General features: G+C 41.0%; 1 protein-coding gene across 1 annotated transcript; it reads right to left on the reverse strand.

The window, feature by feature from the left end:
• Nucleotides 1–2,875: 2,875 nt before the first annotated feature.
• On the reverse strand, nt 2,876–4,096 carry LOC122495104 (dnaJ homolog subfamily A member 1-like). The gene is made up of 2 exons (XM_043600821.1): nt 3,759–4,096; nt 2,876–3,195 (listed from the first exon to the last, which is right to left on the reverse strand). The coding sequence occupies exons 1-2, from the start codon at nt 4,063–4,065 to the stop codon at nt 2,876–2,878; spliced, it is 627 nt and encodes a 208-aa protein (XP_043456756.1). The 5' UTR covers nt 4,066–4,096.
• Between the last annotated feature and the right edge of the window lie 6,380 nt (nt 4,097–10,476).

Here is a 10,476-nt window from a genome sequence, read left to right on the forward strand (position 1 = left end):
CTTTAGAAAGTTAGCCTTTCCACCATTGATACCACAGGCCAAATTACACAGCATGCCATCTTCAAGTAACAGTTGAGGCAATAGAATAAATGCAGGAGCATCACAATGAATCTCAATAGAACTACAGGCCAACACTTCTCTACAATTTCTTTTTCTGGTTGCCAATTAAACACAAGTATTAACTTCATAGCTTAACAATTAAGGATCATACACTGAAGTCAATACATATACCTAGCATTTTCAGTCTAAACTATTTCATGTACATAGAGCTGAATTCAATTACAAGGTAAGCCCTCTAAGAAATGCCAGGGAAGAGTTTTTTTATTTTTATTTTTTTAAATTTTTTTAAATATGAAATTTATTGTCAAACTGGTTTCCATACAACACCCAGTGCTCATCCCAACAGGTGCCCTCCTCAATACCCATCACCCACCCTTCTCTCCCTCCTACCCACTCCCCATCAACCCTCAGTTTGTTCTCAGTTTTTAAGAGTCTCTTATGTTTTGGCTCCCTCCCTCTCTAACCTCTTTTTTTTTCTTCCCCTCCCCAATGGTCTTCTGTTAAGTTTCTCAGGATCCACATAAGAGTGAAAACATATGGTATCTGTCTTTCTCCGTATGACTTATTTCACTTAGCATAACACTCTCCAGTTCCATCCACATTTCTACAAAAAGCCATATTTCATTCTTTCTCATTGCCATGTAGTATTCCATTGTGTATATAAACCACACTTTCTTTATCCATTCATCAGTTAATGGACATTTAGGCTCTTTCCATAGTTTGGCTATTGTTGAAGTGCTACTATAAACATTGGGGTACAAGTGCCCCTGTTCATCAGCACTCCTGTATCCCTTGGGTAAATTCCTAGCAATGTTATTGCTGGATCATAGGGTAGATCTATTTTTCATTTTTTGAGGAACCTCCACACTATTTTCCAGAGCAGCTGCACCAGTTTGCATTCTCACCAACAGTTCAAGAGGGTTCCTGTTTCTTCACATCCTCGCCAGCATCTATAGTCTCCTGATTTGTTCATTTTGGCCACTCTGACTGGCATGAGGTAGTATCTGAGTGTGGTTTTGATTTGTATTTCCCTGATGAGGAGCGACGTTGAGCATCTTTTCATGTGCCTGTTGGCCATCTGGATGTCTTCTTTAGAGAAGTGTCTATTCATGTTTTCTGCCCATTTTTTCACTGGGTTGTTTTTCGGGTGTGGAGTTTGGTGAGCTCTTTATAGATTTTGGATACTAGCCCTTTGTCCGATATGTCATTTGCAAATATCTTTTCCCATTCAGTTGGATTCATTCCTGGGCTGCAGGGCTGGCTTAACATTCGCAAATCAATGTGATACATCACATTAATAAAAGAAAAGATAAGAACCATATGATCCTGTCCATCGATGCAGAAAAAGCATTTGACAAAATTCAGCATCCTTTCTTAATAAAAACCCTTGAGAAAGTCGGGATAGAAGGAACATACTTAAACATCATCAAAGCCATTTATGAAAAGCCCACAGCTAATATCATCCTCAATGGGGAAAAACTGAGAGCTTTCCCCCTGAGATCAGGAACAGGACAGGGATGTCCACTCTCACCGCTGTTGTTTAACATAGTGTTGGAAGTGCTAGCTAGAATCAGCAATCAGACAACAAAAGGAAATCAAAGGCATCAAAATTGGCAAAGATGAAGTCAAGCTTTCACTTTTTGCAGATGACATGATATTATACATGGAAAACCCGATAGACTCTACCAGAAGTCTGCTAGAACTGATGAATTCAGCAAAGTTGCAGGATACAAAATCAATGTACAGAAATCAGTTGCATTCTTATACACTCATAATGAAGCATCAGAAAGACACATAAAGAAACTGATCCCATTCACAATTGCACCAAGAACCATAAAATACCTAGGAATAAAGCTAACCAAAGATGTAAAACATTTGTATGCTGAGAACTATAGAAAGCTTATGAAGGAAATTGAAGAGGATATAAAGAAATGGAAAAACATTCCATGCTCATGGATTGGAAGAATAAATATTGTTAAAATGTCAATACTACCCAAAACTATCTACACATTCAATGCAATCCCAATCAAAATTGCACCAGTATTCTTCTTGAGGCTAGAACAAGCAATCCTAAAACTTGTATGGAACCACAAAAGACCCCGAATAGCCAAGGTAATTTTGAAGAAGACCAAAGCAGGAGGCATCACAATCCCAGACTTTAGCCTCTACTACAAAGCTGTCATCATGAAGACAGCATGATATTGGCACAAAAACAGACACATAGACCAATGAAATAGAATAGAAACCCCAGAATTAGACCACAAAAGTGTGGCCAACTAATCTTTGACAAAGCAGGAAAGAATATCCAATGGAAAAAAGACAGTCTCTTTAACAAATGGTGCTGGGAGAACTGGACAGCAACATGCAGAAGGATGAAACTAGACCACTTTCTTACACCATTCACAAAAGCAAACTCAAAATGGATAAAGGACCTGAATGGGAGACAGGAAACCATCAAAACTCTAGAGGAGAAAGCAGGAAAATACCTCTCTGACCTCAGCCGCAGAAATTTCTTACTTGACACATCCCCAAAAGCAAGGGAATTAAAAGCAAAAATGAACTATTGGGACCTCATGGGGAGATTTTTTTTTAAAAGTAGTTTTTACAAGTATTAAACGTATCTTGCACACTGAAGTCATCATACATACAGGGCAAAGTCAGAGCTTTTATATTTTTTACTCTTCATTTAACTTTTAAAACACTTCTATAGTTGAATATTAAAACAACAACAACAGCAAGTAGTGAGCTATGATTATAGTCCTTCACTCATTCATCACTGCATATAAAATGCCAGCAGTGTTATTCACTGGCCCCATTAAGAGGTTTGACATTGAACACCTTCCCTAGGGTGATGTTCATCATCCTCATACACTTCTCCATTGTAATGGTGCCATCTTTCCTGATTTGGATCAAAGTCCACCAGTTTAACCTGGTCCATTTCATCAGTCTTTTTTACTTCCTTCCTCTCAGGTAGGAGTTTTTCCAGCAAAGAGAGTTTATCAGGAGAGAGAAAGCCATTCTCAGGAAAGTTTACCTTAAATTTGATGATTAGGCAACCCTTTTCATATGGTCTACAATTAATTGGCATGCCTTCATTCAGCACACACTTGATATTTCCATGTTTGACAATCTGACCTGGATGAGAGGTAATGACAATTGTTCTGCTGTCAAGAGTAGACATTGGTTTTGAAAGCTGCACAGTGCTTCAACCAGCTGTATGTCCATACACATGAAAAGATCCTCTCCTCGCCTAGTAAAAACAGCATGGTCCTTCTGATCTAAAACAATGATAATATCTCCTGGTTCCAATCCAGGTTCTTGGTCTCCTTCACCATGGAATGTTATCTTCTGGCCATCTTTCATGACTTTGTGAACATGAACTTCTAGAATTTTCTTTTCTCAAACTATTTTCCTTCCATTGCAGCTTTTACATCTATCTTTAGGACTGATCCATTCCCCATGGCCCTGGCACTCCATGCACACAGATTGAATTTGCTGAACCATTCCAGGTCCTATCTGATGAATACTTATTTTCATTCCAGTACCTCAGCAATTGGAACAACATTCTACCACTCCTTTCTCACCACCCTGGCCTTCATATTCATTGCAAATCACATTCTTTTGCATAGCTAGTTTTTTTGTTGTACCATTATACAAATCTGCTAAAGTTACAAAGAGCTGGTGCACAGCATTTTTACCTCTCCTTTCTCTCTGAATCCTTCCTCCTCCTCCAAAAAACATATCAAAGATATCCATGGGGGAGCCAAAACCACCACCTTCTCCACCTTCTTTAACTGCCTGTTCTCCTCCTTTGTCATATAATTTCCTTTTCTTCGCATCAGAGAGCACTTCATAAGCTTGAGAAATCTGTTTAAACTTCTCTCCTTCATTTGGATTCTTGTCAGGGTGGTACTTCAAAGACAATTTCCTGTAAGCCTTTTTCAATTCTTCCTGGGTGGCATTGGGTTTGACCCCCAAAATGTAGTAAGTAGTTTCTTTCACCATTTTCTACAGCCGGTGAGGGGGCTGAGGTCAGTGTGGGGGAGCGGGAAGGAGCACATTGCTGGGCGCAGCTCAGGCAGCCACCGCTTCTCCGTTTTCACTGAACGTTCTAGAAAGTTCCCGTAACATTCTATTTTAAACTGATAATTTCAATCATGTACAAAAATTCTATCCTCTACAGCTCCATCCCCCCACTTCATGTCATTAATGTCAAAAATTATGTCTTAGGAGAGGTTTTGCAAGATGGCGGCTTAGGAGGACGCTGGGCTCACCGCACGTCCTGCTGATCACTTAGATTCCATCTACACCTGCCTAAATAACCCAGAAAACCAGCAGAGGATTAGCAGAACGGAGTCGCCGGAGCCAAACGCAGACGAGAGGCCCACGGAAGAGGGTAGGAAGGGCGGCGAGGCGGTGCGCGCTCCACGGACTGGCGGGAGGGAGCCGGGGCGGAGGGGCGGCTTGCCGGCCAAGCAGAGCCCCCGAGTCTGGCTTGCAAAAGCGGAGGGGCCAGGCGGACTGTGTTCCGACAGCAAGCGCGACTTAGCGTCTGGGAGGTCATAAGTTAACAACTCTGCTCGGAAAGCAGGAAGGCTGGAGGACAAAGGGAAGGAGAGCTGCTGAGCCCCCTGACAACAGAGCTCAGTTTGGTGGGGAACAGAGGCGCTCGCCAGCGCCATCTCCCCCGCCCATCCCCCAGCCGAAATCCCAAAGGGAACCAGTTCCTGCCAGGGAACTTGCTCGCTCCGCGCAAACACCCAACTCTGCCCTTCGGCGGAGCCAAACTTCCGGCAGCGGATCTGACTCCCTCCCGCTGCCACAGGGCCCCTCCTGAAGTGGATCACCTAAGGAGAAGCGATCTAAGCCTGCCCCTCCTGCCCCCGAGCACCTTGCCTACCCACCCCAGCTAATACGCCAGATCCCCAGCATCACAAGCCTGGCAGGGTGCAAGTAGCCCAGACGAGCCACACCACCCCACAGTGAATCCCGCCCCTAGGAGAGGGGAAGAGAAGGCACACACCAGTCTGACTGTGGCCCCAGCGGTGGGCTGGGGGCAGACATCAGGTCTGACTGCGGCCCCGCCCACCAACTCCAGTTATACACCACAGCACAGGGGAAGTGCCCTGCAGGTCCTCACCACGCCAGGGACTATCCAAAATGACCAAGCGGAAGAATTCCCCTCAGAAGAATCTCCAGGAAATAACAACAGCTAATGAGCTGATCAAAAAGGATTTAAATAATATAACAGAAAGTGAATTTAGAATAATAGTCATAAAATTAATCGCTGGGCTTGAAAACAGTATACAGGACAGCAGAGAATCTCTTGCTACAGAGATCAAGGGACTAAGGAACAGTCACGAGGAGCTGAAAAACGCTTTAAATGAAATGCATAACAAAATGGAAACCACCACAGCTCGGCTTGAAGAGGCAGAGGAGAGAATAGGTGAACTAGAAGATAAAGTTATGGAAAAAGAGGAAGCTGAGAAAAAGAGAGATAAAAAAATCCAGGAGTATGAGGGGAAAATTAGAGAACTAAGTGATACACTAAAAAGAAATAATATATGCATAATTGGTATCCCAGAGGAGGAAGAGAGAGGGAAAGGTACTGAAGGGGTACTTGAAGAAATAATAGCTGAGAACTTCCCTGAACTGGGGAAGGAAAAAGGCATTGAAATCCAAGAGGCACAGAGAACTCCCTTCAGACGTAACTTGAATCCATCTTCTGCACGACATATCATAGTGAAACTGGCATAATACAAGGATAAAGAGAAAATTCTGAAAGCAGCAAGGGGTAAACGTGCCCTCACATATAAAGGGAGACCTATAAGACTCGTGATTGATCTCTCTTTTGAAACTTGGCAGGCCAGAAAGAATTGGCACGAGATTTTCAGGGTGCTAGACAGAAAAAATATGCAGCCAAGAATCCTTTATCCAGCAAGTCTGTCATTTAGAATAGAAGGAGAGATAAAGGTCTTCCCAAACAAACAAAAACTGAAGGAATTTGTCACCACTAAACCAGCCCTACAAGAGATCCTAAGGGGGACCCTGTGAGACAAAGTCCCAGAGACATCACTATAAGCATAAAACATACAGACATCACAATGACTCTAAACCCGTATCTTTCTATAATAACACTGAATGTAAATGGATTAAATGCACCAACCAAAAGACATAGGGTATCAGAATGGATAAAAAAACAAGACCCATCTATTTGCTGTCTACAAGAGACTCATTTTAGACCTGAGGACACCTTTAGATTGAGAGTGAGGGGATGGAGAACTATTTATCATGCGACTGGAAGCCAAAAGAAAGCTGGAGTAGCCATACTTATATCAGACAAACTAGACTTTAAATTAAAGGCTGTAACAAGAGATGAAGAAGGACATTATGTAATAGTTACAGGGTCTATCCATCAGGAAGAGCTAACAATTATAAATGTCTATGCACCGAATACCGGAGCCCCCAAATATATAAAACAATTACTCATAAACATAAGCAACCTTATTGATAAGAATGTGGTAATTGCAGGGGACTTTAACACCCCACTTACAGAAATGGATAGATCATCTAGACACACGGTCAATAAAGAAACAAGGGCCCTGAATGATACATTGGATCAGATGGACTTGACAGATATATTTAGAACTCTACATCCCAAAGCAACAGAATATACTTTCTTCTCGAGTGCACATGGAACATTCTCCAAGATAGATCATATACTGGGTCACAAAACAGCCCTTCATAAGTTTACAAGAATTGAAATTATACCATGCTTACTTTCAGACCACAATGCCATGAAGCTTGAAATCAACCACAGAAAAAAGTCTGGAAAACCTCCAAAAGCATGGAAGTTAAAGAACACCCTATTAACGAATGAGTGGGTCAACCAGGCAATTAGAGAAGAAATTAAAAAATATATGGAAACAAACGAAAATGAAAATACAACAATCCAGACGCTTTGGGACACAGCAAAGGCAGTCCTGAGAGGAAAATACATTGCAATCCAGGCCTATCTCAAGAAACAAGAAAAACCCCAAATACAAAATCTAACAGCACACCTAAAGGAACTAGAAGCAGAACAGCAAAGGCAGCCTAAGCCCAGCAGAAGAAGAGAAATAATAAAGATCAGAGCAGAAATAAACAATATAGAATCTAAAAAAACTGTAGAGCAGATCAACGAAAACAAGAGTTGGTTTTTTGAAAAAATAAACAAAATTGACAAACCTCTAGCCAGGCTTCTCAAAAAGAAAAGGGAGATGACCCAAATAGATAAAATCATGAATGAAAATGGAATTATTACAACCAATCCCTCAGAGACACAAACAATTATCAGGGAATACTATGAAAAATTAAATGCCAACAAATTGGACAACCTGGAAGAAATGGACAAATTCCTGAACACCCACACTCTTCCAAAACTCAATCAGGAGGAAATAGAAAGCTTGAACAGACCCATAACCAGCGAAGAAATTGAATCGGTTATCAAAAATCTCCCAACAAATAAGAGTCCAGGACCAGATGGCTTCCCAGGGGAGTTCTACCAGACGTTTAAAGCAGAGATAATACCTATCCTTCTCAAGCTATTCCAAGAAATAGAAAGGGAAGGAAAACTTCCAGACTCATTCTATGAAGCCAGTATTACTTTGATTCCTAAACCAGACAGAGACCCAGTAAAAAAAGAGAACTACAGGCCAATATCCCTGATGAATATGGATGCAAAAATTCTCAATAGGATACTAGCAAATCGAATTCAACGGCATATAAAAAGAATTATTCACCATGATCAAGTGGGATTCATTCCTGGGATGCAGGGCTGGTTCAACATTCGCAAATCAATCAACGTGATACATCACATTAACAAAGAAAAAAGAGAAGAACCATATGATCCTGTCAATCGATGCAGAAAAGGCCTTCGACAAAATCCAGCACCCTTTCTTAATAAAAACCCTTGAGAAAGTCGGGATAGAAGGAACATACTTAAACATCATCAAAGCCATTTATGAAAAGCCCACAGCTAACATCATCCTCAATGGGGAAAAACTGAGAGCTTTTTCCCTGAGATCAGGAACATGACAAGGATGCCCACTCTCACCGCTGCTGTTTAACATAGTGCTGGAAGTTCTAGCATCAGCAATCAGACAACAAAAGGAAATCAAAGGCATCAAAATTGGCAAAGACAAAGTCAAGCTTTCGCTTTTTGCAGATGACATGATATTATACATGGAAAATCCGATAGACTCCACCAAAAGTCTGCTAGAACTGATACATGAATTCAGCAAAGTTGCAGGATACAAAATCAATGTACAGAAATCAGTTGCATTCTTATACACTAACAATGAAGCAACAGAAAGACAAATAAAGAAACTGATCCCATTCACAATTGCACCAAGAGGCATAAAATACCTAGGAATAAATCTAACCAAAGATGTAAAGGATCTGTATGCTGAAAACTATAGAAAGCTTATGAAGGAAATTGAAGAAGATTTAAAGAAATGGAAAGACATTCCCTGCTCATGGATTGGAAAAATAAATATTGTCAAAATGTCAATACCACCCAAAGCTATCTACACATTCAATGCAATCCCAATCAAAATTGCACCAGCATTCTTCTCGAAACTAGAACAAGCAATCCTAAAATTCATATGGAGCCACAAAAGGCCCCGAATAGCCAAAGGAATTTTGAAGAAGAAGACCAAAGCAGGAGGCATCACAATCCCAGACTTTAGCCTCTACTACAAAGCTGTCATCATCAAGACAGCATGGTATTGGCACAAAAACAGACACATAGACCAATGGAATAGAATAGAAACCCCAGAACTAGACCCACAAACCTATGGCCAACTCATCTTTGACAAAGCAGGAAAGAACATCCAATGGAAAAAAGACGGCCTCTTTAACAAATGGTGCTGGGAGAACTGGACAGCAACATGCAGAAGGTTGAAACTAAACCACTTTCTCACACCATTCACAAAAATAAACTCAAAATGGATAAAGGACCTAAATGTGAGACAGGAAACCATCAAAACCTTAGAGGAGAAAGCAGGAAAAGACCTCTCTGACCTCAGCCGTAGCAATCTCTTACTCGACACATCCCCAAAGGCAAGGGAATTAAAAGCAAAAGTGAATTACTGGGACCTTATGAGGATAAAAAGCTTCTGCACAGCAAAGGAAACAACCAACAAAACTAAAAGGCAACCAACGGAATGGGAAAAGATATTCTCAAATGACATATCGGACAAAGGGCTAGTATCCAAAATCTATAAAGAGCTCACCAAACTCCACACCCGAAAAACAAATAACCCAGTGAAGAAATGGGCAGAAAAGATGAATAGACACTTCTCTAAAGAAGACATCCGGATGGCCAACAGGCACATGAAAAGATGTTCAGCGTCGCTCCTTATCAGGGAAATACAAATCAAAACCACACTCAGGTATCACCTCACACCAGTCAGAGTGGCCAAAATGAACAAATCAGGAGACTATAGATGCTGGAGAGGATCTGGAGAAATGGGAACCCTCTTGCACTGTTGGTGGAATGCAAATTGGTGCAGCCGCTCTGGAAAGCAGTGTGGAGGTTCCTCAGAAAAGTAAAAATAGACCTACCCTATGACCCAGCAATAGCACTGCTAGGAATTTATCCAAGGGATACAGGAGTACTGATGCATAGGGCCACTTGTACCCCAATGTTCATAGCAGCACTCTCAACAATAGCCAAATTATGGAAAGAGCCTAAATGTCCATCAACTGATGAATGGATAAAGAAATTGTGGTTTATATACACAATGGAATATTACGTGGCAATGAGAAAAAATGAAATATGGCCTTTTGTAGCAACGTGGATGGAACTGGAGAGTGTGATGCTAAGTGAAATAAGCCATACAGAGAAAGACAGATACCATATGGTTTCACTCTTATGTGGATCCTGAGAAACTGAACAGGAACCCATGGGGGAGGGGAAGGAAAAAAAAAAAGAGGTTAGAATGGGAGAGAGCCAAAGCATAAGAGACTGTTAAAAACTGAGAACAAACTGAGGGTTGATGGGGGTGGGAGGGAGGAGAGGGTGGGTGATGGGTATTGAGGAGGGCACCTTTTGGGATGAGCACTGGGTGTTGTATGGAAACCAATTTGTCAATAAATTTCATAAAAAAATTATGTCTTATTTGTTGTATACCTATTAACATCGATTTATATCTTTTTTGCTGGATTTTCACCTCTAATTTTATGCACCAAAAATCACAACAGTACAGTTTACTATAATTGTCCATATATTTACCTTTATTGGAGAACCTTATATTTTCATACAGCTTCAAGCTGCTTTCTACCATCTTTTTTTTTTTTTTTAACTTGAAGGACTCCCTTTAGCATTTCTTATAGGACAGGTCAGGTCTAGTGGTAAAGAACTCTCTCAGCTTT

Source organism: Prionailurus bengalensis, chromosome E2 (assembly GCF_016509475.1).
Source record: "Prionailurus bengalensis isolate Pbe53 chromosome E2, Fcat_Pben_1.1_paternal_pri, whole genome shotgun sequence".
In the NCBI taxonomy this organism is placed as follows: Eukaryota; Metazoa; Chordata; class Mammalia; order Carnivora; family Felidae; genus Prionailurus; species Prionailurus bengalensis.